Source organism: Leopardus geoffroyi, chromosome A3 (genome assembly GCF_018350155.1).
Source record: "Leopardus geoffroyi isolate Oge1 chromosome A3, O.geoffroyi_Oge1_pat1.0, whole genome shotgun sequence".
Lineage (NCBI taxonomy): Eukaryota > Metazoa > Chordata > Mammalia > Carnivora > Felidae > Leopardus > Leopardus geoffroyi.
In genome coordinates this window covers 108,746,630-108,774,412 of record NC_059336.1, presented here as the reverse complement: position 1 = coordinate 108,774,412, position 27,783 = coordinate 108,746,630, and the positions used below count along the sequence as shown (strand labels likewise).

Genomic DNA, 27,783 nt, shown 5'->3' with positions numbered 1-27,783 from the left:
GAAGAACAACTTATCCAGGTTATAAATTACAGTGCTACCCGCACCCCCTCCCCCCCCCCCGCCCCATCAGTTCTGCTTGTCTTGCCTGTTGCCACCATCACTATGGCCATTAAACTGTGCAGTAACATTTCCGTAAGAGAGAAGGAGAAAGCAAGGTCTGTTTTTTCTTAGTTTGCTATTTTAGCAGAGAGCATTAAGAACTGAAAGGGGGTTAACATTGCAAATGTTCAAATATGGTGACAGAAAAAAATTTAAGCTCCTTTTAAACAATGGAAATAATTTACAAGAATGATAAAAATTCTTCAAAACATTTTATAATATGTTTGCAACAAGGGTCGCATCGGTCTGCTTTGGCTCTCTAAACAGTGTTTATTTGGCTTCTATCTCTAAATGTAAATTTAAAGTAAAATTCTGTCCTTAAAAATCATGGAAGTTTATTCTGATATAATATATAATATAAAAGCAGCTTGGGCTAGGAAAATCCATGCTCCTCTCTAGAGTTAAGGCACTGTTATCTGGAAAGCATGAGAAGGAAGAGACAATTGACAGGGCTTGGTGGAGGCTGGCAGAAAGGGTAATTTCAAGTTGGCCATAAGACTTTAAGCTTTGGTAAGGATAAAGAGTGGTCTCCTGAAAAGAGATACAGGAATCCAGAAGAGTGGAGAGTTTTGGGGGGAAATGTTATTTAGATTTGTTGAGTTTAAGTGATAAGTAAAGTGAAAAGAACAATAGTTCCCAGAAATATCATGCAAGACATCATCGCTGTGTGCCGAGTCAGAGCAAGCCAACACAGGATTATGAAAACATTTTTGTAATCATATTGCTCCTAGACCAAGACCAGCAATGGAAAGGGGTAGAGGAAACAGCCTCATTTCAATTTAATACATATTTATTGAGCAGTTGCTATGTGCAAAATCAACTGCTTGGCCTAATGAAAAATAAAACAGATGTAACAAACATTCACAATTGATTTTTAAATATCCACCACCTGGAAAACATATACAATAAATAGCTCACACAAGGCAGGCCACTGGAAGGATTACACAGAGGCATTGATATGGGGGAGTGATGAATGAATATTGGCTGAAGGATTTCAATGAGGCATTTAAGGACAAGTTGATCATTTGGTAAGTGGATATGGGGAAGGGTATTTCAAACAGAGGGGCCAGCTTGAACAAAGGCCTGGAAGCAGGGGTCAGTCTTTCCTCAGTGCTAATTTGATGCCTCACTCGTCTATGACCTTCAAATGCCTTCCCTGCCCACCTCCACTCTGTTCACATCTGACCTGTGTATGCATTTGAATGAGTGTGAGTACGTCTTTAAACTGAGGTATGATTTAAAATCTATTATAGGTTTTATGTAGGTCACTCCCTGAATGTTGGCTAAATATAGCAGCAGCGGGGGGTGGCCTCATTCTCTTATTGTATCACAAATCCAAGTACATCTGTTCACAGTGGAACAAATGAAGCAGTGGAATGAAGTTGGTCTATATGACCTCTGTGATGCTGTGATTATAACCCCATCCTTGTTTTAAAAGAACGCTTCCTAAATCCCAGTCTGTTTACTCCAAGCAACATTTAACCAAAAGAAGATGAAAGAGAAGTAAAGAAGAAGAGGAAGAGGAAGGAGGGAAGCAGGGAGAGGTTGACTATAATAGAATACAATTTACAGCAAAAAGGGAGAGCAAAATATGACATTTGAAGCAAAATATGACATTTCAGCCATTTTCTATGTCTTTATTTTATTTTCTTGATAGACCCCAATCCCTACCTGAAATTATAGCAAATATTAACTTGTTTCTTTCTTTCTTTTCTTTTCTTTTTTTTTTAATTGTGTGTCTCCTTCTCTAGAATGTAAGCTCCAAGGGCAGGGATTTAGTACGTTTTGCTCTCTGTTGTAATCTCAGCATAAAGTACAGTGCCTGGAATATAATGCATGTTCAATAAACATTAGTTGAATGAATGAATGAATATCTGCAAGATGTGTATATTGTTTTGAGCCAAGAGATCTGATGCACTTATTCAGTCTGGTGCCAAATGATGTTTGGAAAGTTGTCTGGTTCTTTTGGGGAAAATTGTCTTGTTCTTCTTTGGGAAAAAAAGAAAAGAAAAGGAAGACATCCTTACTTCATACCCCAATCAAAATAAACTAAAAAATGGATTAAAGAACTAGAAATAAAAAAAAGTCAAACCATAAAAGTTTAGAACTAGTGAATATTTATCTTGTATCTGGATGTGAAATGTCTTTTTAAGTAAAACAGCACTGGAGGAAATCACAAAGTAAAGGGCTAGAGATTTCACCCACATCACAATTAAAAATTTTCCCAACATAAATATATTTTTAACAAATTCAAAGGCAAATAACCAAATGGGAAAACTTCTTACAAGAAAATATCATAAGGGTTTAATGATATAAAAATAGTTGATACAAGTCAGTAAAAAAAGGAAACTTCAGAGATCTCAGTAGATTAAGGGCAAAGGACACAGACAGTTTACCAAAGTAAAATTACAGATGGCTAATAAATAGAAGATTGAGGTTTTCAAAGCTGACAACAATCTAATTAGCAAATAATGAAATAATATTTAGTTCTGATGAGTGTGTGTAAATTGGTGGAAGCTTTCGTAAGAATTATTAGTTAAAATACAGTGAAAGTATTAAAATGTTCATACCTCTAATTGGCTCTCTGTTCTTTGGATGGACTTGACCTCCTTGGTGAGTAAGGAACATTGACCCAATCAGGTCATGGAAGCCGACAGGAGAACGAGCACTACTATCTTCCAGTTCGTTCCAGAAGTATTACCAGAACAGGTGAATCTGTGTGGATACACTGACTGCTCCTTAGCTCACATTCCTTTTGATTGGAATCCAATCCATCCCACTTCAATCTCATCCTTTGTCCGCTCTACATAGGCCTCTCAAAGTTTACCCAATCTCTTTTCCAGAGTCAGATTGTGTTGCTTCAGACTGATTACTTCCGTTTGCACAAGGATTCTTTAAAATAACAGTCCATTAACATGAGCAGTGCTGGTGGAATCTGCCAGTCAAGGCAACAGATGTGGTAACTGCACCATTTAGACCAGCTCAACTCTTGCCTGATGATGTGAATTCCAACTGTGTTTTTGGCTTACTTGTAGGGATGTAAATCCTGTAGCTTCCTCCACTTATATTACTTATGTTTTATGTATTTTATCCAAGACATGTTTTTCTAAATACACTAATTTAGCCCTTTAGGTCAAATACTGCCTAACATCCTTAAACTCACAGTAATTTCATATTTAGGAATTTATCCTAAGGCAATAATCTGAAATACACACAAAGCTTTAAATAAAAAGCATTATATGCCAGCACTATCTATAATATTGAAAAGTTATTAAAAGTTATAGATTTCCAAGAAGACTGAATGGGTAAACTCTGGCACAACCACAGGATGGAATATTGAGTGGCCATTAAAAATAGACAGAAAACATTTTGAAGGCTATAGGAAAAGGCTTATAAGAGTATTTGGCAAAAAAAAGGAGGGGCAGAATAAAAATATATCTGTAGGGTGATTTCAACCATATAAATGTCTGCAGTTACATTCATAGAACAAAGCAGAAGGAAATGTGCCAAAACATTCGTGGTTATATTAAACTAAGGAGATTCGAAGAGATTTTTTTTCTTTTTTCTTTTTGTCTGTAATGAAAAGAATTTAAGCCAATGAATTATGTGCCAAAAGGACCCCTAACTGAAAAACCATGGGAACCAGTCCTACAGCAATAGGTTTCATCATTAAAATTGTCATTGCAAGTTTCCAGGATTTGTAAGTCCTATTCGAGCCTCAGTCTCTTTTTGCCATTGGGGAATATCTTCTGACACCAGAGAAATTAGTTCCACTAGGCCTGTGGTGCATTCGGGGATGGATAAGATAAATATCCAGCATGCCACACTTCACATCAGCTTCCATTAAGAATGGAAGAATGGAAGTAAGAATGACATTAAGGATCAACTTCTATAGGGAGTGTAGAGGAGTAGATTTGGGAAATTTGCTCTTAACCATTCAGGCAACTTGCTGCCCACTTTGTGTTTTAAATTATTACATTTATGGGGATTGATAAAGAGGCCTAAAATTAAGAATATGAAAGCTGGCAGAAAGACCACATTTCCTCTCTATAAACCCTGGTTTAGGGGGAAACCAAAGAAATTATGTTGGCATCCTTGCCAGCATGTGCTGCTTCTCACAGAGCCTTTAGTCAGGTGTCGAAGGAATTCCGCCTGCCTTCTGGAGTTTTTTCAAATCTTGACATTTATGACTCAGCAGGGTTCTCAAGGCACAGGCCCAGTCCCCCGAATTTGCCCCATAGTAGTCTTTGACCTTGATAATGGGACAGAATGAAGAACAAGTCTGTGTAAAAAACAAGTTGGAACAATTTGCATAATGTATGAGAATTTAGTCTGAGGGATCTTTGGTGGAAAAAAAATTGGAAGACATTGATTAAAATTCACCTTGAGAAGAGTTAAGAAGCCAAGAAAGTAAAGAAAATTGAGAAACAGAAATTAAGAACAGGAAATAGGAAGAATTCGGACTCCTCTCCCCTATTTCTTTGAGCCTAAGATGCCCTCTGTGGTACCCTAGGCTTCGAAGTACAAGTCTTCCCTGAACCTGCCTCCAGTGGGAGCCCGTCTCCAGCGGCAGGATGGAGGGATCATAACCTCTCTAGAGCAGCTTCATGAAAAAATCAACGAGATGAGGAACGTGTTCAACTCGCTGGAGAACAAGGTAGACACCCATTTCTAATCCTTGGGGTGGGCTGCGGGCTGTCAAACAAGAGAGTTGAAGAGACAGCAGAAAAAAGATGTTAAGTCCATGTCCTGGGAGTATTTTTCATTCACAAAGGAATGGCCAGTTGGTACTGGAAAACCAGTCCATAGCAGCTAAAGACATTGAGCCCCACGCATCTTAAAAGTGACATGTGTCTCAGGTGTGTGATTGTGCTCACTTTTGGCATTTCCTCCCTGTCTGATCAGTGGTTGTGAAGCCGTTTATAAAGCAGTAGTGTTACTTCAGTGGTAGGTACCCAAGGGGCTCAATGTAATATATGGGAAGGAAATGGGCTCATAGCTAAAATGGTTTCAAAATTCCCAAAGTCCCCATACAACCTGGCTGTTAGGGAAAACTTAATTTTTTTTTTTTTTTTTTTTTTTTTTTTGAGAGCTGGGGTTCTACAGGTGAGGAAAAGTCCTTTCCCCCGAGGATCCTACTGCTGCATTTTGCTGCTGGGGAAAACTCTACACATCCACCTAAGGGAGCAGTGATAATGAAACCTATTTCTGTCGGATAGTGGTTCCCTTTCTTTTCAAAGAGGAAACCTGAGAGAATTTCAGAGCACCTGAATGAATGTCAGGTTTCCTTCCTTCAACTTTAAAACTTGCATAAATTTTGCTTTGATATTATATACTGTTGATTTTTTTAAATTTTGTTCACAGAAGATGAATTTACATAATGAGAATTACCAGATCAAAAGTAGTTGAGCTGGTGATTCAATCCATTCTGATGACTAGATTAGGATGTGTACTAAAATCCATCACAAAGATTAATTAAAATTAAAAATGATTGGAGTGAAATACAGATCGCTCATGTTGTTTCTCCGGCTTCCAGCCCTGAACATGTGGCAGATCCTGTTTTTTTCCTCAGAATGATCTCTTTGGTTCCTCTACTTCCTCCCTATTCCCAGCCCTTGAAAGAAACCTTTGCGAGGCACAGTGAAACACAAACCCTATATTTTTAAAATGTGGTGTAGGAGACCAAATCACTTTATAGTGGGAGGTGTTTTTGCAAGTTGGAATAATTTGGATAACCAGATTCTGAAAATGTTTAGAAATACACATTTGAAGGAGTTTTGTTAATTTTGTGAAAAGTTCTGTTTTAAAGAGAGATCTGGAGCTAAGAGTTCCTCTACTTAGCAGAGTGTAAGGTTATAAATTTCAAGAAAGTAACGTTTTTATCTTATTGTTATTATTATCTTAACTTTCTGTCTGTTGAAATGCTTTTTTCATTTGTTCAATAAAAAAACCTGAACTATAGAAGTGCTCCATTTTCTCCACATTTCTGTTTGTGCTTAACTTTTTGATTTGCCACTTCAAGGGGGAGAAGAATTAAAATTTCTTGAACACCTTCTATGGACAAGCATGCACTGTAGCAGAAAGCTTATCTACATTTATTCATTAATTCTCCACACAGTCCTGTGAAATAGGTGTTATAGTAATTATTTTATGTATGAGGAAACTGCTGTGAAGAGGTTAACCAACTTGCCTGAGGTCTTACTTCATATAGGAGAGAGCTAGGATTTGTACCCTATCAGACTCCAGAATTGACACCTTTGTCATGGTGTGGAAGTTGACAACAGAAATCCAATGACCACACTCCTACACGACCAGGCTTGACTCTTGGAGAGAATTCAACATCACTGTCAACAACGTGCTGAACTCCTACCATTTTATCTGTTTCCCACCACTGCAAATGCTGTTATCTCCTTTTCCATGACATCATTCAACTATCTACCTACCTATCTATATGACTTCCTCACCTGCAAAGAAATTCTCAGATATGCTTAGTTATTACTCTTTTTATTATTTTTAATTGTTTAAGGGGAAAAAAATGACTGAATTTCTTCATTTTCTTATACCAGTAGGGGTAATATGACCTATCCCTTCTTTCATGGAATTGAAAGGGTTACTGGATCAAGATTCTGTTTCACATGCATATGTTGCTTTTCAAGTAAATCTCACTTTAAGCAAAGGTGTTAGAAGAAACAGTAGCTGGCAGGGACACTTGTAAACTTAATTAATTGCTTGCTTGCTTGTCATAATCAAGCTTCAGCATGCGCTGCATATAAAAGACCCTCTTTTCCCTAAATGAATGGGGCCAAGTTTGTCTTAAGTTGTCAAAACTTTAGTTTACCGGGCTGTAGATTTTCTATATCCTGGTTTCTTAAAAAAAAAAAAAAAAAAAAAAGGAAAATTCAAGGGTTCAGCGGTACTATTTATAATAGTTAATAGCAAACTGAACTTACTCTTGGCGATTATCATTTAGTTGCAGGCCTTGGCCTCTGAACTGAAAACTGGTTTCACAGAAGCAATGCAAGAATTGTCCAGAATTCAACATGGCGAGTATGCTTTGGAAGAGAAGGTTAAGAGTTGCCGATGTTCCATGGAAGAAAAAGTTACTGAGATGAAGAATTCGTTAAACTATTTCAAGGTAGGCCCCTCTTCTATTTCTCTGCTAAACAGAAGTTCTTGGTCTTAGTCACAGAAGTAGAAAATATCTTTTCACGTAGCAGGCAAATATAAGAATTTTTCCTCCTGGTCTATTCATTAATTATCAGGCAAAAAATATCTATTTCATGCTTTTCTTTCTTGTATCTCTGTGTTAAAATTATAGGCCACAGTAGAAGTAAGATGCTCATCTCTCATTCATTCATTCAACAAATATGTATTAAAATATGTATTATAGGGGCGCCTGGGTGGCGCAGTCGGTTGAGTGTCCGACTTCAGCCAGGTCACGATCTCGCGGTCCGTGAGTTCTAGCCCCGCGTCAGGCTCTGGGCTGATGGCTCAGAGCCTGGAGCCTGTTTCCGATTCTGTGTCTCCCTCTTTCTCTGCCCCTCCCCCGTTCATGCTCTGTCTCTCTCTGTCCCCCAAAAAATAAATAAACGTTGAAAAAAAAATATATGTATTATATACCATGTTATATCCTTTTATCTCATTTACTAGATTAAATATGTATCAATTCCTATTTTTTAGGAAGAGCTGAGCAATGCCATGTCAATGATTCAGGCCATCACTTCCAAACAGGAAGAAATGCAACAGAAAATTGAACAGCTTCAGCAGGAAAAGCGAAGAGAATCTCGGAAAGTTAAAGCCAAGTGGGTGTCTTACAAAAAATTGGTGAAAGGCAAAGCCATAAGCAATGGCTTATCCGGTAGCATCCAGAACACCTTCCCTGATATCAGTATACAGCTAACTGTCTATATACTGGTGGAATCTGTGGGTCAGCATGTGATGGAGGTTATAGAATCATAGAAGTTGATTGATATTAGGGTGCCTAGGTGGCTCAGTCAGTTAAATGTCCGACTTCAGGTCATGATCTTGCGGTTCATGGGTTCGAGCCCCACATCAGGGTCTGTGCTGACAGCTCAGAGCCTGGAGCCTGCTTTGGATTCTGTGTTTCCCTCTCTCTTTCTCTGCCCCTCCCTGCACATGTTCTCTCTCAAAAATAAATAAACATAAAAAATTTTTTTAAAAAGAAGAAGTTGGTTGATATTAAAGATGGATGGTGATGATTACATGGACTCAATATAATAGGAAGTGGAATGAAAATGATAGAAGATGGTATGTAGAATTTATTTAAACTGTGAAAATGTAAAATAACAAAGATGAATTTTAAAATAATGATTGGTGTGTTAAGATACTGGGGTCACCAGTGATTTTCTTTTTTTATTCATTTTCTAAAATTTCTCTAATGCTACTAGTTTACTTCTACCATTGAAAATTAATGTATGTTAATAGCTCAACCAGTTTGAATCAATTAAGCCTCACCATTAAACATATGCGGTAATCATTGTCATGTTTTTAACTTATCACGTTTTAAATAGAAATATGCCAATAATAGCTGTGTGACCCTGGAGACTGGCTTATTGTTTTTCGTTGAAGATCTGCTGCTTCCCGGGACCTTTTGTGTTGTTTTGTTAAGAGAATGTACATCATCCCAAGCAGACTGTCGCCATGGCAAACTCTCAAGATCCTGATGACAAGGAAGCCAGTAACAGAAAAATAAAAATATAGGTGGTACGGTTAGGATGTGATTTATACATATTTAAAATCTTTCCCCAGCTTTGGCGATGAAGTAAGTTGAACCCTAAAAATTGCTAATATATGTTTTTAATTTACAAAAACAGCAATTTTATATGGTTCAACCTAATAATTTGGAATTTTTCTTGGATTATTCTGAACTGATTCTCTTCTGAACCCCTCAGGTATTAACACCCTTTGTTTCCCTTCCCCAGGAAAACTCAAAAAGAGGAACATGGCTCACAGGCGGGGCCTGCTCAAGCACAAGGAAGTCCTTTCCGTTCAATCAATATCCCTGAACCTGTTCTTCCAAGTGAAGACTTTACAAACCTTTTGCCTTCTCAGGCCTATGAAAAAGGTACATTTTGCAAATCATATTGAAAAAGCCAACCTTTCCCCTGGATTCCTAGAGCTTAAGTAATAGTGAGCATGGGTTTATGTCTTCCATCCTTATCTTATTTAATGCTTATGTATTTATTTTGGGGGGGTGGTGAGGGGCAGAGAGAGGGAGATAGAATCTCAAGCAGGCTCCGCACTGTCAGTGCAGAGTCCAACACAGGGCTTGAACCCATGAGCCGTGAGATCATGAGCCTGAGTCGAAGCCAAGAGTTGGATATTCAACCGACTGAGCCACCCAGTGCCCCTGTCCTCCATCCTTATTACAGGAAAATGATGTATTGCTCAAAATTTTTCCTCCAATAACTGGAATTTAGAAGAATCCAGAGCATCCTAAGAGACCAGGAGATCTGCCCAATTTGAAAGATTTTCTTTTGTGCTCGCTTCGGCAGCACATATACTGAAAGATTTTCTTTTTGGGGGGCGCTGGATAGCCAGAGCTGGTGCTGTCTGTTGGCTGACAGTCACTAGCACATCTCTGATCTGAGGGATGACAGAACAGATGCTAGAAAACTGTTCCTGGGAAGTCTTAAAGAAACTGGCTTTCCATTCAGTTCCATCTATCTGTAACCATGTCCAGTTCCACGTTTGCTACACTTCTGTATGCTCAGCAATGTCCAGCAAAGCACTTCTACACAGGAGAGTGAATGTAGACATTAACATCGTTTAGAGGAATTGTCCCGTCTGTCTCTCTCTCTGTCTCTCTCTCTCTTGATCTCTCGTTTTTGTTTTTGTTTTTTTTGTTTTTTTTGTCACATCTAGAAAATCTCCAAGAGTCTCAAGGGCTTCTGAACCAATTGTAAGCTCCTCAGTGGCAGTGCTGGTGGTTCCTACCCTTATGGCTGAAGGAACAATATATTCATAGACAGTAAATATATTCTGCATAATTAAATTTAAAAATCTAAATCAGGGGATGCCTGGGTGGCTCAGTCAGTTAAGCAACCAACTTAGCCTCAGGTCATGATCTCAGGGTTCGGGGTTTGAGCTCCGCTTTGAGTGAGCACAAGCCCTGCTCTGGGCTCTGCACTCTCTTCCCCTCACTCTGCACCTCATGGGATTCTCTCTCCCTCCCTCTCTCTCTGCCCCTCACTCACAAGCACTCTTTCTTTCATTAATCAATCTAAATCAGATGGCTTTTTAAAAAAATTTTTTTAAACATTTATTATTATTTTTTTAAAAAAAATTTTTTTTTTCAACGTTTATTTATTTTTGGGACAGAGAGAGACAGAGCATGAACGGGGGAGGGGCAGAGAGAAAGGGAGACACAGAATCGGAAACAAGCTCCAGGCTCTGAGCCATCAGCCCAGAGCCCGACGCAGGGCTCGAACTCACGGACCGCGAGATCGTGACCTGGCTGAAGTCGGACGCTTAACCGACTGCGCCACCCAGGCGCCCCTATTATTTTTTTTTTTGAGAGACAGAGAGAGACAAAGTGTGAGGAGGGGAGGGGCAGAGAGAGAGGGAGACACAGATTCTGAAGCAGGCTCCAGGCTCTCAGCTGTCTGCACAGAGCCCAATGCAGGGCTCGAACCCACAAACCATGAGATTATGACCTGAGCCGAAGTCCAGGGCTTAACCAACTGAGCCACCCAGGCGCCCCTAAATCAGATGGATTTTACTCAGTATAACTTCTAAGTATGGATTTGCTTTTATTTCTGTAAGTTTTTTTTGTTTTGTTTTGTTTTGTTTTTGTTTTTTTACCTCTTTGAGTAGTTACTTCTGAGACCAGTAGGTGCAGCTTGGCAAAACTCCCTGATCCATCTGGGGAATGAGGGGGTTCGTCACAAGGGGTTCTATTTTCTTTGCTCCATGTCATGAAGAACATGATGTAAAAGGATGATCTTATTAGGAAAGAATACAGGACAGGTTTGGAAAGTAGAGGGCAGATCGATGCCAAGTGTGGGGAAGTTGAACATGTTCACAAGACAAAAGGTTTAAAATGATAACTTGCGAAGTGCTCGATGGAATTCATTTAGCTGCGTGATGGTAACCCTCCTTCCCCCACTGTTATAACAGAGGTAGTTTATATAACATAGTTGATTCGTAGCTGCTGCTATGACTGTCTTAGGAGATTGCAGTCAAGGTGTTGACTCTTCCACTACCCATTCGTCTTTCCTCCTATCCATCCATCATCCCAGACACTGATTTAGATGGTGGGAGATAGTAGTGAACAAAACAACAAACACTCCTGCCCTCCTGGAGCCTTTGCTCTGAAGGAAGCAGACAATGAACAAGATACATAAAATATGTAGTTTGTCAGTGATAAGGGGGAAAATAAACACAGGTGTAATTTTAGAGAGGGTGCCCGGTAAAGACCTGAAGGAAGTGAGGAAGTGAGCTCCTGCATACCACAGGGAAGAAAGGGAACAGGTCCCGGTGGGAACACAGCCAAGATTTCAAGGAAGAACAGGAGCAGTGGGGCTAAGGCAGAGTGAACAAGGGAGACAAGGGGAGATGGGGTTTTAAAAAAAGAAGGAAACACCAGGCAGGGAAGGGAGCAGATATTTTAGAGCCTAATGGTCATTATACAGCCTCTGGCTTATGGGAAGCCATTGGAGGGCTAAACAGAGGAGTGACAGGGTCTGACTTACATATGAGCAGCGTTGTTCCGCTCTTCCCATCATCACCATCCTCTCCATCACAGTTAAATAATAATTTAGCTCTTACTGTGTATAGGTTACACATAATAACTGATTTAATTCTTACGGTAGTCTATGAGGTAAATGCCACTTAATATATCTTTTTACAGATGGGAAAATAGTGCTTGCCACTATATTGAGATTTTATTATTATTTTTTTTACTTCTCTGTCTCTCTCAGTAAACTGTCAACTTTGAGTCTGTCCCCAATGTCTGGCTCATAGAAGGTGCCAGCCCATGTTAGTGGAATGAGTACTGATTGAAAGCTTTCCTTCCTCTGCAGCTCAAGAGTCCCGATCCATGCATGTAGGAGACAGTAATGTGAAGGGGATGATGGGTCCTGGTAAGTGGCTCTGTTTTTTAGTTCTCTTCTCTTCTAGCAAGTATACCCTTTCCCTGCTTTTACCTTTCCTGTTTCTACTCCCTCAGTCCCAAAGCAGGCATGAAAGAACTCAGGCAAAGAGAAAGCACTATGGTTACTAAGAATCTAAGATGAATGGTGGAGTAGGTCAGTGACTCAGTTAAACCCAAGGAGCGAGAACGGGTCGGGATGTTTAAGACAAAGCCAGAATCCTTGGTTCTTTCTGGCTCATTTCAATTATCAATGAAATAACATTCAGGGGAAACCTACCGATGTACATAGCATGACCTAAGTTTTCTGTGGACACATTTTATAGTTTATTTAATTTAAAAGTTATTTACTTAATAGACAATTCACCAGTATTTTATAAATTATTTCATCTTCCCTCCCTCCATTCCTCCTTCCTTTTTGCACCTTACCATTATTAGGACCAAGGAAGACAAATTCCACAAAAAAACATTGTGTTTGGCATCTTTCTTCTGTATTTTTTTCTCTGGTGTGCTCACCTAAAAGGAAGGCGATACAGGGAGTCAACGTATACTATTACAAATCAATATATTATTATATAAATGTTTTAATTTCTTTTAATGTTTATTTATTCTCTCTATCTGAGAGAGAGCAGAGCCTTAGTGGGGGAGGGGCAGAGAGCAAGGGAAACACAAAATCCGAAGCAGGCTTCAGGCTCTGAACTCTCAGCACAGAGCCTGATGCAGGGCTCAAACCCGCGAACTGTGACATCATGAGCTGAGCCAAAGTCAGCGCTTAACTGACTGAGCCACCCAGACACCCCTATAAATTTATTTTTTAAAGTGCCTTAGTTAGTAGAAACTACATACAAAGAATAAGGATGTATAGGCCAGAAACAGACAGAGGTGATCCTTTGTAACTGTGGAAACTTTAATCCTTAGTTGGTGTATTTAATCCTCAAGTGGAGGGGGTAGGTATACCCAAACAGGGGCATACTATTTAACCGTTAACAACAATTTTTTTTTTTTTTAACTCAGATATTGATGGCGGGTGCTATTTTTCAGGAATGAACCCAACAACTCCTGAAGCGGAAGAAAACCTTAAGCCTTGCCTTTCGGCTGATATCCAGCCCAAGGGCCATCTCTCATCTGGTGTGTGGAGGCAGCCCAAGGATGGTAAAGAATGGGGAGAGGAATATGTCACGAAAGACCACCCAGATAAACTCAAGGACGCTGGCCAGCCCAGGCACAGTTCTCTGGAAAATGTTTTATGCGAAACCTCTTTAGCTGGTAAGCCCTAGAGGGGAATGCAGGCCAAAAGTTTGAAGAACAGGAAGCCTACAGGCTACAATTGTTGCAATTTAGATTCAGTGGAGATATGAGACCACCTGGTCTCCAGTTTTCTTTTCAGATGAACACTAAAGCCTGTAGAGGGGAAGGGATTCACCTGAGGTCACATGGCAGGCTTGGGACCACCACCTTGATTCTGGGGATCGATGACATCTAGAAATGCAGTGCTTTGGGAGAAAAAAGGCATAAAGGTGGTGGAGAAGAGGGCAGAATTTTGTGAACTCTTTTGTCAGTGACGCAAAATCTTCCATATGTGCATCTTGGATCGGAAGTCTGCCGCCAAAATACCAGATACTGCATCAAGGTCTGTCTTCCCTCCCTCCCTCGTTTCTTTCCTTCCTCTCCTTTCTATCACTAGTTGCTACTGAACACCTATTATATGGCACATAATGGCATTTCCCTCTGGCTATTTTGTGGAAGGTAATTTTCAAAAATTAATTTTTACTATCAAACACATGAAAAAATAAAGAGTACCGAAAGGTTTATTATGAAGAAAGCAGCAACCCCTTTAAATTGTTTTCACAGTTTCTTCTGGTACTTGCTTCCGTGTTTTGAAACCAGTTTATGCTGCTATTTTTTTTTTATCAGTACTTTACTGAGGGTGAATTTACATAAAGCAAAATTCACAAAACCTAAGTTTAAGCTTATTGACTTTTTATGTATATATGTGTATCCCCTTGTGATCACTCTCTGGATCAAGATATATAATATTTCTGTTACCTCAGAGAGCTCTCTCATGCACCTGAAGAACCACTCTTCTGACTTCAGTCACCATAAATTAGTTTTGTCTGTTCTGGAACTTCATATGGAGGGAATAATACAATGTATACTCTTTTGAGTCAGACTCCTTTCTCTCAATACACTATGTGTCTTTCATTCAGTAGTTCAATCACATGGAATATATTTACCACAATTTGCCTATCTATTTTCCTGTTGATGGACATTTGGACTGTTACCGGTGTAGGACCATTATAAATAAAACTGGTATGAATATTCTCACCTAAGTCTTTTTTGGATGTATGCCCTCATTTCTCTTGGATGTATACCTAGAAGTGAAACCTCTAGATTCTGGGATAGGATTATGCTTAACTTTGAAAGAAAACATCAAACAGTTTTCCAAAGAGGTTGGGACATTTTATACTCCTACCACTAACGTCTGAGAGTTCTTGTTCAAGGTTGCTTGACATCCTTCCCAATATTTAGTATGGTCAGTCTTTGAAATTTTAGCCATTCTCATGGGGGTGTAACTGGTATCATATTGTAGTTTTAACTTGCACTTTCCTGATGACTTATGATGTTGAAAATCTTTTCGCATGCTAATTGGTTATTTGTACATCTTATGAAGTGCCTCTTCTTATTATCAATTACTAGGATTTCTTAATATATTTTGGATATGAGTTCTTTGTTAGATATATGTGCAGAGAATATTTAATTCTGGTATGTGGCTTGCTTTTTCACTTTCTTAATATTCTTTTGATGAATGGATGCTCTTAACTTTGATAAGGTTTATCAATTTTAAACTTAAATTTTTTTTAATGTTTATTTATTTTTGAAAGAGAGAGAGACAGACAGAGACAGAGACAGAGAGGGAACAAGTGGGGGAGGGGCAGAGAGAGGGAGACACAGAATCCAAAGCAGGCTCCATATGCTGTCAGCATAGAGCCCAACCTGGGGCTCCAACCCCCGGGCCGTGAGATGACCTGAGCTGAAGTTGATGCTTATCTGTCTGAGCCACCCCAGCACCCCAATTTTAAACTTTTTAAATAGATCATGACTTATGTGTCCTTCCAAGAGATCTTCACCTATCCCAAAGTTGTGAAGATATTCTAGTTTGTTTTCTTCTAAAATCTTTATAGTTTTAGCTTTCACATTTAGATCTATTACTTATCTTTTGTTGTTGTCGTTAAGTAAATTCTACACCCAACATGGGGCTCAAACTCATGACCTTGAGATCAAGAGTTGCATGCTCTACCAACTGAGCCAGCCAGGCGCCCCAATCTATTAATCTTGAATAAATTTTGATGTATGGTGTGAGGGAGTCCAGGTTCTTTTTGTTCCTCATGTGATTATTCAGTTGCTTCAGCACCTTTTATTGAAAATATCTTCCTTTCCATATTGAATTGCATAGAGAACGTCAAGTGATCACATTTGGGTGGGTCTAATTCTAGACTCTATGTTCTTTTTATTCCAATTAGCAGAGAATTTACATCTTGATAGTATTGAGTCTTCCGATCAAAGAACGTGGTATATGTCTCTCTTTACATAGGTCTTCTTTAATTTTTCTTAGCAGTGTAATGGAAAATCTTTCATTTGCATTTTTCTTCTTTTCCCCAGAAGCATTTGTCCTAGAGACCTCTGTCCTCCTGCTCCGTGCTGGCCTGTTGCACTGCTGCCTTCCTGGGACTTCCCACTCTTCCTAGGAATTCCCTTCATAGTTCTATGCTAGATTCCTGTTTGTTTTTATCTTGTGTGTCCTTCTTGGTTTCTCGGTTTACTTCTCATTTGATGGAACCTATTGTCCAGTAGCTTCTGCATACTTTGTTGATAATTTAGGTGAATATAAAATCTTTTTCCCTCATCATTTTGAAGCCATTGTTCCATTGTCCTCTAATTCCTCATGTTACTGTTGGAAAGCCCAGTACCACTCTGATCCCCAGTCCTTTGTATGTTACTGGACTTTTCTCTCTGGTAACTTTTAGGATCTTCTCTTTACCTCTGGTGTGCTGAAGTGTCACAGCGGTGCGAGAGTCTTTTTCATCAATTATGCTGAGCACAATGGGCTCTTTCCTTTAGAAATGAGTGTCCTGGTATTTTTTTTTTTCTATTATTCATTTGATAATATGCTTTCATCCATTTTCTTTCTTTTCTCTGAAACTTCTACTAATTTGATGTTGGGTCTCATGGATTTTCTCCACTACCATCTTTTTCTAGTCTATTTTTCTTCAACATGTCTTTCTTGTTTTGGGGGTGGGGGAGTAGGAAGAAGGCAGGAAACCTCCTTGGCTTTACTTTCCACTCTTCATCTTTGAAAAAATGCCAAAAAATTTCTTTTTCTCCTCCTCCTTCTTCTGGAGTGTTCTCTTTTCTTAAAACAAAACAAAAACAAAAAACAAACAAACAAAAAAACCAGCATCATGTAACTATTAAAAAAATTTTCCCCCTAATGTTTATTTATTTTTGAGAGAGAGAGAGAGAGACAGAGTGCAAGCAGGGAAGGGCCAGAGAGAGAGGAAGACACAGAATCTGAAGCAGGCTCCAGGCTCTGAGATGTCAGCACAGAGCCCGATGTGCAACTTGAACTCACAGACCTTGAGATCATGACCTGAGCCAAAGTCAGCCACCTAACTGACTGAGCCACCCAGGCGCCTCTAGCATCATGTAACTATTAAATGATTAGAATGTTTTTCTCGTACCTTTTTGAGGTATTAACTGTAGGATTTTTAAAAAGTTTTGTTTCTCCATTGTCTCTTTTATTAAGGTATATATAATTGACATGCAACATTATATTAATTTTAGATGTGCAGCATAATGATTTGATATTTGTATATACAGTGAAATGATCACTACAGTAAGTCTGGTTAACATTGTCACTATACATAGCTACAGTTTTTTTTTTCTTGCCAGAACTTCATGTCTACTCTTTTAGCACCTTTCAACTATGCAATATGATATTATTAACCATAGTCACCATGCTATACATTCCATTTCCTGCATTGTCTCTATTTATTCCTAATGGGTAAATACCTTTTTCTTCATATACATACAGCCCTAAATAAAAAGAAACTGCAAAATTCTATATTGGCCAAGCTTATCAGGAAATGGGCTTCACTGGAGGCTAATCGGGTGGCAAATTAACTTTTTGATAGGTGACTTCCTTATGTCAGTGTCTGTAGGTCTTTATTCCTTGACGAGTTCCATTTCTTCAGTGGTAGATCCTCCAGTCTCCTGCCTGAAGAGTGGCAGGAGTGGGAACTGGCATTGTGGGAAGACCTCCAGAGGAAGGGGCTGGGGGGGGGGTCTCGCTGTTCCTCCAGAAGGACACAAGCCTTCTGAGTTCCCTTGTTTTCCTTTTGGCATCTCAACTCTTCCTTCTCCTCTCTGATGTTTTTAGTCCAGACCCCAGAGATAAGGGCCCCTCTAGTTTAGTTTTTCCCATTTTCGCATGGGGCATAAATGAGGAAGCCATGTGGCATGGGGGGCGGAGCCTGGAAGTTCAATTGCACTTTATGTAGACCATGTCTCCTGTTTTCAGCATTGCTCCTAAATTGCACTTTCTGTGGCGCCTGGTGCCTCCACTTCTTGAGCCTTTCTGCTTCTTAGCAGATTTTCCATCTGCGGATGAGAACACCAAGGTTTTGTGCCCTCACTCTGCTGAATTAATTACCATGCTTCCATTCTGTTTTCCATCTTCCAAAAATTTGCCGATGTCTCTTTTTATTGGGTTTAGTGTCTTTTTATTGCTTTCTATAATTTAACAGAGTTTTGGGAAGGAGTGGTTGACAAAAATTCCCTCTTTGATTTATTTTTAAAGCTAAAAGACAGACCGTGGCTCTAGAACTGCTTGAATCGGAAAGAAAATACGTCATCAACATCTCTCTGATCCTGAAGATCAAGGCAACGTTCCAAGGGTCAGATGGAAAGAGGAATTCCAAAGAGAGAAGGTACCCATGTATTCATTGCCTTTCCTTTTTCAGATTGCTTAAGATTTAAGGTAAGTTGTTTATTGTTTCCATTTGGGGAATTCTGGGACCTGTGAGGAATTCCAGGAATAGTCTTTGAAAAGAGCGTAGGCAGTGATAGCAGGTAACCCCTGGCAAGTCACAAATTTAGATAAGAAACTGAGTATAGTCTCTGGGGCCTTCAGTATCCCTGGCATGTCTGTAAAGAACCTAAAGGGAAAATAAATGCTACAGTGAGGGAGATGTTGCTCTCTGTTGACATCTGCATGTTCTCGTGGGACCACAGGTCTCACGGGGGGTGTAAGGGAATGGATGCAGGGTGGTCTGAAGCACTAAGTGGCCATCAGATAAATGGCATGGGGCTGGTTAACCCTGGGACTTGGATCTTTCTCATTTGTTCAGGTGGTCCCATAGTACCGAATGGTGCACAAGTGGTGTGTGTATGTGGTGTGTGTGTGTGTGGTGTGTGTGTTGTGGGGCAGTGCTTCCACAGGGTCTGGAGCATGCTGGCCCCAAGATTACAACACTCTTTTGACGGGTATCTGTCCATAATCTTTCTATTTTCTCCGCCTCTTCTCCATTGAGAAAAGTAGGAAGGAGGAAACTCTGGTTTGGTGGAAAGGACTAATGTGATGAAGATGGAATAATCCAGATTAGTTGAGGAAAAGGTCAATCCAAAAGCTTGGAAAGTCTAGATTATGGCCTATTATAGATAAACGTAGCATTACCGGTTTAAATACGCTATCAGGTAATAGACACTGATGGTTCATATTGTGAATCTATCTAGGGAAGCCCCTAATTGTCAAATTTTCCTGCTCTTTTCCATCCCCTCATTTTACTTGGCTTTGTGGCTACCAACAAGGTACCTAGTCACCAGAGCACAAAGCTTCCCCTAGCTAAATGGCCGAGATGAGGGGATACTCCCTGACAAACTCGAAAGTGACTTGACTATTTTCAAGAATTATTTTACTGCAAAACTGAGGTAAACAAAGCATAGAAAACAAGGGACAGAAAGGGTGATGTGACATGGTGAAAGCTCTGACCACTGGAGGCCCTGGACCAGGCTTCACCTTCTCTCAGTGGCCACCTAGATTCTTGCTGGTCGTTCCTTCCCCATCTGGCCCCTTAATTCCCCTGCTAGACTCCAATCTTACATATGGATCAAATGTAAAGGCAAGTCTACCTCTGGGTGTGGTTTTGCTTCCACATCTGAGATACTAAGCCAGCAGCTTCTCTTCCTTGTCCCTGAAAATTTGGGGATGGGGTAAGGAGAGAGAATTGTTCATTTTGGATCACAGTAATTAGGCATTTCAGTTATAACTTCATGAAACCTTCACAAGAACCCTGTGAACCCTGTCTTACAGATGAAGAGACTCAGGTCCAGAGGGGTTTAAAGCCACATGGCCAATTAGTGCCCGAATTCAAACTCAGGCTTGTGTGTCCCTGTCCCTGTGATCTTTCCACATCATGCCACTTCTCTAAGGACCTTGTAGTTTCAAAGACGTCACCTGACTGACAAGCACTATATCAAGTTTCTCAGCCAGAAGCAGACTTTCTGTTTCTTCCCATCTCACAACTTACGCTTCCCTTCTAACAGCCCACACGTTCTTACTTCAGATCTCAACTGATTTGTCAGGTAGGGATGCTAGAAATGTGCTTGGCTCACGGAGGCTCTCTTCGACTTGCCGTCACTTCCTGCTTGTCTAAGATGTTCTCCTATGATCCATTGCTGAGGAAGGACTAATCTCCCCCAAATCCTGAGATTAAAAAAAAAATTAAAACTATTATACAAAATTCCATGAAAGTAAGATAAGTTATTCCTGATATCCATGACAATGCTATGCATGTTAGTTATTTACTAAGCTGACCCTCTTTTTTCTTTTCATAGATCAAGATGAGAAAAGCTTTAAGTTGATACTCTCAGTCTTACTAATATAAAGATTCTAGTTCTGAGCTTTGCAGTGTTGCCATTTTTCCACCCTAGGGTTAGATTTCCATTATCCTCCTTCAGTGACTACATTTCTTCTTTTTTCTAAGCTTTTCTGAAGCCTCCGTGTGTGCTTTAAATAGACCAGCTGAATGAAAACATAGCAGAATGGGATTATTCCTTTTCTCTACTGACATTTTCCCCCATGTAAAGATGAAAATAAGTTAATAACATTTCCTATCTCTCCCATCACACATTGCAAGGCTTCAGCACTTTCTGATCCTGCTGAAAAGTAACCTGGGGGTGAAAATAAAACCCACCGTAACTATAACCTGACACTCAAAACTGAGGTTGCCACATCTTCTCAAACCTTTAAGATACAACTTTAGGATTTCCCTAGGGGGGAAAAAAGCCTTCAAGAGCCTCCCCAGCCTGTTTCAAGCCAGCCCTGCTTCTGGGCTGGAAACTGCAGTGGCACAAGCTACCAGCGGAGGTCTGAGTGGAATATGTGGGCTGTTGTTCATTTGCTGGAGGATCACAGAAGTTGGAGTTCTTGGATTTTTCTGGTCTGATTCACTCTATAGATAGAATTATAAGCTCAGGACCAAATAGTCCTGTCTGTCTGAATACTTGTAGGGAGGGGCAAAGTCAGCTTGACTTGACTGCAAGTTAGTCTTATAAGCTAAACTCCAGTGCCACATCCACCAAGAACTCAGTGTGCTACAGATCACCACCAGGTGGCGAATGTTTCATTATCCACGAGGGTCAGATTGGGTCACATCCTGCTGCTGAAACTCAGGAGTTATTTTGGCCTAAAATTGAACTGGCAAGAGCTAAGTTATTAATTTGAAACTATAACTGGGTTTTCTTTCATTGCTTTTAGTTTATTTCCCTTGTTTTTAAGTACTGTAGTGTGGGAGTTGAAATAACTTGAAGGTTTTAAAAAACAATAAACAAATTAATGTTGCCGTAATTTCACTCCTGGTAAGGAACAGATAAGAAGTTGAGCATTTAATACTTTCACCTTCATGAAAAAGTTGCTTCTGAGAATCACGTCTGGCTTTAGGCAAAACAGTGAAATAGGTTATGTGTGTGTGTGTCTATACTGCTTGCCTTCTTTCTCTCTCTGTTCTCCATCTCCTGGCTCACTTTCTCCACACTCGTCTCCAATTTCAAATAATAACCTTATTAAATAGAACATTTTTTCCCCAATATTTGGTGAAGAACCCACCACAAGTCATTGCTCTTCCTGTAACTTATGTGTTTCCATAATACTTGATGGGGGCATTAGCCTTTTCTGACCCTCATCCCTCACCCTGAAATCTCTGTTACCCCAGTGGACAGTCCAGGAGGTACTTGGACTCCAACCAAGTTACCAGCTCTCCAACTCTGCAAGTACACTGATCACCATGTAGCAGAAGGCAGCTGTCTCAAAAGAAAGAGAAAGAAGGTGAGCTCAGGTGAGGCCAGGCAAGGCCAGGAGAGCAGTAAAGAGAGAAAAAAAGGAAAGGGGTAATCTAAGAGATATTACAAAACCTAAAAGGACAACCTATCTCCAAGTCAGATCTTACCATGGTGTGGGGCCCTAACAGCTTTCAGTGTCACACCAGGAATATCACCGGAAGCCATGGTAGCCTTGGGTGGGGAGAAATCTTTCACATCTAGACCTTTTGCTGGCACAGTGTTTCACTTGTTCAGTTCAATCAGTTGTGCTTTCCTCCAGCAATGTTATGGTTTCCTCCCAGTCAGACTGTTTCCTAGCCACTCCTCCAAATTCCCTCTGATCCAGACAGGGATCACTTAGATCTCCTAAGCCCACTCTGCCAGCCATAAGAGCTCAGGAAGCACAGACCAGCTGGCTTTGCATATGCGGAGACCAGTGGCACAGGAGGTGGAGGGGGAAAAGGCAGGAATGAAGGAGGCCTTGTATCTTTTCACAGGGGGCTGGGTACCCTCTCCAATCTGTGTGTCTTCTCTGAGCTATAGCTCCAGGGGAGTCTTTGCTTTCCTTGGAGATGGGTTGAAAGACCTCTTATCAAACTGATGGTCTTTCTACTGTTCTCAACAAAGGTCTGCTTGTTCAGGGTGGACAAAGCACACCAACTGTCCACTAACTTACTCTCGTTGGACCCTGGAGAAATATCCACGTGAGTTCAGCTCTCGGTGACAAGCAGGCCAGCACCTTCATCTTTGTTAAACGTGTGGTCTTCAAAACACAAGGGAACCTACTTTCAGTTCCCATAAGTCACCACGTTAGGGCTCAGATCCCTGCTGTAGCCCAGCAAGACTCCATTTCCTTGCAGCTTGCATCCTTGTTCCCATAGGCCTCTGATTGTCCCACTCTTCTCCATCTACCCCCTTCTTCCTCCCATGATTCTTTCTCTCTCTCCTCTCCACTGTGTCCTTCTCCGACACTTCTCCTCCCTTCATTTCCTCTGAAAAAACAACAAAACAAAACAACCAAAAAACAAAAACAAACAGACAAAAAAAGAGGCACACTAAGGGATGGGAGAGAGGGCTGTGAGAGTAGGAAGGGGCTCTGTGAAACTCCTCGGAGTAACAGGCCAGGCCTGGTCTACAGCCTTCCCAGGCAAGTCTCTGTCCTTGCTCAGTTTTCCTCTTGGATAATGAAGGGAAGGGAAATGAACACTTTCATATGCCTGTCCCCTGAGCGTTTAGTTGCCAGCTTTAAACAAGTTTTCCTTCTTCCCTAAATCAGTCTCTTACCCAGTAGCTAAGAATGACCAAGTGCCACCTCAGTGCTGTTGTCTACAACACGAATTAGAATAGACTATTTTGCACATCAAGTGGAAATAACTTTAAAATTTTGGAAAAGATTTCCCTGAGAATTTCCACTGTCACATAAATGAGAGAGTAACAGTTTGGCTTTAAAAAGGCCATTCAAGGGGTGCCGGGATGGCTTTGTTGGGAGAGCGTGTGACTCTTGATCTCAGGGTTGTGAGTTTGAGCCCCTTATTGGGTGTACAGATTACTAAAAAAAATAAGCTTAAAAAAAAAAAGCCATTCAAGTGATATGCTCCTTATTAGTACAATATAGATTTGTGTAGGAACCATTGCTAATGGGTCTTTTTACATCCTGAGGATATTTTCTGTCAGGTCTACAATGGCAAACTTTAAAAAAAAATTCCTGAATGCAGAGCTCAGAATATTTTGAATGACTGGGAAAATGGGACCTCCTGCATATGATCTTATAGGCTCTTTTCTTCTCTACACCTGGTTTGTGTGATCCTATCTCTATTCTGTTTCAAGCCTCTTCCCTGGTTCTTTACGGTACCTTGTCCAGCAGCACCTCGATTTGCTCCATGCTCTGCAGGAAAGGGTCCTGAAGTGGCCACGCCAAGGAGTTCTTGGAGATTTATTCCTTAAATTAACAAATGATGAGGTAAGTTGTAAAAAAAAAAAAAAATCCTGCATAAACTAGAATTACATGCACCTGTGTCTCTCTTGTCTGCTTCTCTGAATGGAGAACCTCAAACCAGTGATTTTTCAGAGATAGGAAACCCGCTGAGATCTAGTCTAACCTCCTCACTCTACAGATAACGAAATAAAGTTCAGAGACATTAAAAGACTTCGCTGAAATCACCCGGCTAGCTAGGCAGTCATGGATCTGTTACCCAAGTCTCCTAACCTCTAGCCCATCGCTTTCCCCTGTACTATGTAGAACGGCCCATTGAGTATGCACGTAAGTGTGTGTGTGTGTATTTGTCTGTCTATCTATCAATCTATCTATCTATCTATCTATCTATCTATCTATCTATCTATCTATACATATCCATCCATCCAAAATTAGTATAGGGGGGTTTGTATATGTGCTTGTATTTCTCACCTAATTTCATTCCTTAGCGGTATTTAAAAATGTGATAGGCAGTGGTTTGTCTTGAATGTTTTTTATTTTCACTTTTTGGAGAAGAGTGCTAAGTTTTGAAATCTCTGTAATGTTCTACAAAGAAAGTATGACCCAGGCCGGAGGTTGCAAACTCAAATGCCTACGGGGCCAGGTAGTGATATCAATCAGTGGAAATAAGCGGAGTGTAATACAGTATGGACTGTTGGGAGGTGAGCTTAAGTGGAGCACATATGCTTTTCTACAAGGAATATTATCCAATTATTATCCAGGAAGAAGGGACTAGAGTTTCCAGATCTGATATTTTAAGAGACGCTGGAAATCCAGAATTTTGTATGAAATTTCTTATTTAAAAAATATTGTGAGGGGCGCCTAGGTGGCTCAGTCGGTTGAGCGTCCGACTTTGGCTCGGGTCATGATCTCACAGCTCGTGAGTTCGAGCCCCACATCGGGCTCTGTGCTGACAGCTCAGAGTCTGGAGCCTGCTTCGGATTCTGTGTCTCCCTCTCTCTCTGTCCCTAACCCACTCACATTCTCTGTCTCTCTCAAAAATAAATTAACATTAAAAAAATATATTGTGTGGGCTAATTAAAATTGGTCTGCAAGCCATAGTTAGCCTGCAATCAAATTCTGTATATTGGTGATTCTCAACTGTAGGTAATAAGACAAAGTTCACAAATTATTTACTTGTATAGTTTACAAACTATTTACTTGTATGGATATAATGCAATCCCTCTAATACCACTTTTACTTGTTTGTATTCAGTATGCTTCCTTGGGCTGAGAGTTGTTATATCTGTGGGAATATAACTTTGGAAGCTGAAAATTGTTTTCTTGAAGGCATACTGCATAGAAGAATAAACAAATGGTGGGAATATACAATTAGTGGCAAAAATTGAGAATCACTGGTCTAGACACCAGAAGGTGGGTTGGACAACGTTCCTCACTGGATGCAGATGACTGAAATTAAAAGTAACTTAAAAACAAAATATGCATTTTAATCATTTAACAATTTAAAAATACTTTTTCGAGGTGCCTCGGTGGCTCAGTTGGTTAAGTGTCCGACTCTTGATTTCAGCTCAGGTCTCTCAGTCTTGCAGTTCTATGGGATCGAGTTCTGCATTGGGCTCTGTGCTGACAGTGTGGAGTCTGCTTGGGATTCTCCCTCTCTCTCTGCCCTTTATCTCTCTCAAAATAAATAAATAAATACACACAAAAAAATTTTCAACTTACATGACCCCTCTCCGCTGCATTGGTTTTTTTCTCTCATGAAAGCAGGATTATTGAATTTTGGTTCTTCAGTTCATAGGGATATTTACCTTAAAACCAAAAAGTTTAAAGAAATGAATTAAAAAAAACCCCAAAACATATTAACGAACACATTAAATGATCAAAATAATCTCTGCAAAGTACTCCTTTGTGAAACACACGACTGTAAAAATATTAGCTGCTATCATTCCTGTGTCCAGAGTCTTACCATGCATTTTTGTGTTTGTTTTTAAGAATAATTTCTTGGATTATTATGTTGCCTACCTGAGGGACCTACCTGAATGCATCTCTTTGGTTCATGTTGTTGTTCTGAAGGAGGTAAGGTCACTCTGTGTGTGTACTGCCCTTTGGTTACAGGTATATCTGTAGGAAGTTGCTCATCCACCTAGGGGAACACAACACATGCACTCAGCTTGTCTTCCAAGCTGAGGAATGGCTCCAACAGAGTCCCTGACACCCTACCTGGAGTTAAAGGAGCCCACTCGAGGATGAGTGCCAGTGCTTTGGTCCACGCCCTGCCTCGCTGACTGTGTTCTATTGCACTGGAAGTTTACACAAAGCAAACAGGTGTTCTAAGCAGAGATCCTCAGGCCACAGCTTGCATGCTCTATGAGGGTTTTTTTTTTCCAGGTACAATTTGAATCTGAATATTAAACTGAAATTATCCTGTGTCAGTTTATAAGATCATAAAGTGGTTCTAATCATGTAGCTTTAAGTATTGCTACTGCAATGCTATAGTAGGTGCTCAAGAAGCACATACAAATATCTAACAATACTAGTTATTTTAGGTCAATAGGAAGAAACTCTATCAGAAGCCTAAAGTTAAGAGTTAATCAAGTTTCACGAGAGGTGAGGGTCTCTTTCTTATTAACATTCTACTTCCACCCCCCCTCCCAACTACTCTCAACCCTATACCCTATAAGTATAATGCCTACCACATGTTAGCACCCATCAAATATTTGAGGAAAGGAAAGTAAGGGGAGGGGAGGAGAGGGAAGGGAAAGGGAGGGAAAGAAAAGGACATGGGGAGAGTCCAACATGTTTGCTCTGCCAGCCCGGCTGACCAGTTTCTAGTTATACTCTGTCTCCACCCTCATGAGGCTCCAGTCCACCCTTAGGGCCTATTACTAAGCCACTGTAATGAGTACTTACAAGAGAACCTGAATGAATTTATTCAACTCGGTTATAATTTATTGAGTGCCCACTTGTGTCCAGCACTGTGCTAATAAGAGTAGTGGGGAGGGAGGGGGTTGTTTGGAAAGTTGGGTGGATTTGAAAGAATGATATGATATGCTCCCTGCTACAGAAGAATTGTCTCCTTGAGCATGTCTCTGAACAAGTGGCCTATCCAATGAAGGACCATGACACTTTAGAGAAAGAAAATGCTCTGGGAATAAAAAACTCTGCCTACTCTGGTAGGACTGACTTTGGGGTTCTGCAGCCAGAGCCGGAGGGACACCGAAGAGTGACTCTACCTTTCTTTCATTCAGGGTGACGAAGAGATTAAATCTGACATCTACACACTGTTTTTTCACATAGTCCAGCGCATCCCTGAATACCTGATTCATCTGCAGGTAGGCGTGGCTGGGAAGCCACCAAGATGATTTTCAAGCTAAACTATTATTTTTGGCTTCTAAATGAGAAACACTGTAAAGGGTCAAGGAAGAATCATTGGTATTTCTAAAGAGTAATTAAATGATTTAGATTGCTATGATTATCCCATTCCTACCTTGTAGTACGAACCACAATCTCAATGTCTAAAAATTTTTGTTCATGATGTCTGCCTTTGAAGTTCTATCTTCATTTACCAGCAATCACCACCTCTGCTGATCCAGGATCTTTCTATAGAAGCTCCTGGTAGACTCTAAGTACCTACTGAGTCCCTTCCATCTTGTTGACAGCCATCTAAATGTACCCCTAAACTCTTACCCCATCCCTGGCATCTAAGAAGTATCTATGTAACCTGTTCACTTAACTGCTCTTTGACTACTTTCTTTTGGCTTGAGTCCAAGAGCCTGCCATATATTGCTTATGTCTTATGTCACAGACAAAGCATGAAGAAATTGATGAGGTGACTTCTGCACATCATTTTTCCACAGGGCTTGCAGCACCCTGGAGGAAGTAGAGTTGAGAGAAAGGCTCACCAGCATCCCTACCAGTCCCTCTTATTTCTAACATCCACCTATTCTGGTTTAATTGCTGACTGATTTTCCTAAGTAATTCAGTTGAAAGCATCTTAGAAATGCTTGGGATTTATCTCAGGTAGAAGTAGCCCAGTATCACTATTAAGAAGACTTTCAATTATATGTGGCTTTAGATTTTAAGATCTTCTCACAATAAATTAAATTATCTTATTTAATGTTTTCAATAATCCCATGAAAGAGGTATTATTACCATTGCTTAGATAAGGAAATAGAGAGCCAAAGAAGTTAAGTAACTTGCTCAAGTTAACACATGTTATAGGTGAAAAAATCTAGGACTCAAACCCAGGTCTTGCAAGCAGTATG

At 40.2% G+C, this 27,783-nt stretch overlaps 1 protein-coding gene across 7 annotated transcripts in view; it reads left to right on the top strand.

Moving 5' to 3' along the window:
• ARHGEF33 (Rho guanine nucleotide exchange factor 33) overlaps positions 1-27,783 on the top strand; it is a 74,514-nt gene that overhangs the window by 28,628 nt on the left and 18,103 nt on the right. For all 7 annotated transcript variants that reach the window (XM_045447068.1, XM_045447070.1, XM_045447073.1 and 4 more), the window contains 9 exons: positions 7,070-7,234; positions 7,780-7,901; positions 9,042-9,184; positions 12,144-12,203; positions 13,253-13,477; positions 18,069-18,198; positions 23,414-23,546; positions 25,511-25,594; positions 26,767-26,850. In XM_045447068.1, coding sequence (XP_045303024.1) covers positions 7,070-7,234; positions 7,780-7,901; positions 9,042-9,184; positions 12,144-12,203; positions 13,253-13,477; positions 18,069-18,198; positions 23,414-23,546; positions 25,511-25,594; positions 26,767-26,850 — 1,146 coding nt within the window. The remainder of the gene's footprint in view (positions 1-7,069; positions 7,235-7,779; positions 7,902-9,041; positions 9,185-12,143; positions 12,204-13,252; positions 13,478-18,068; positions 18,199-23,413; positions 23,547-25,510; positions 25,595-26,766; positions 26,851-27,783) is intronic.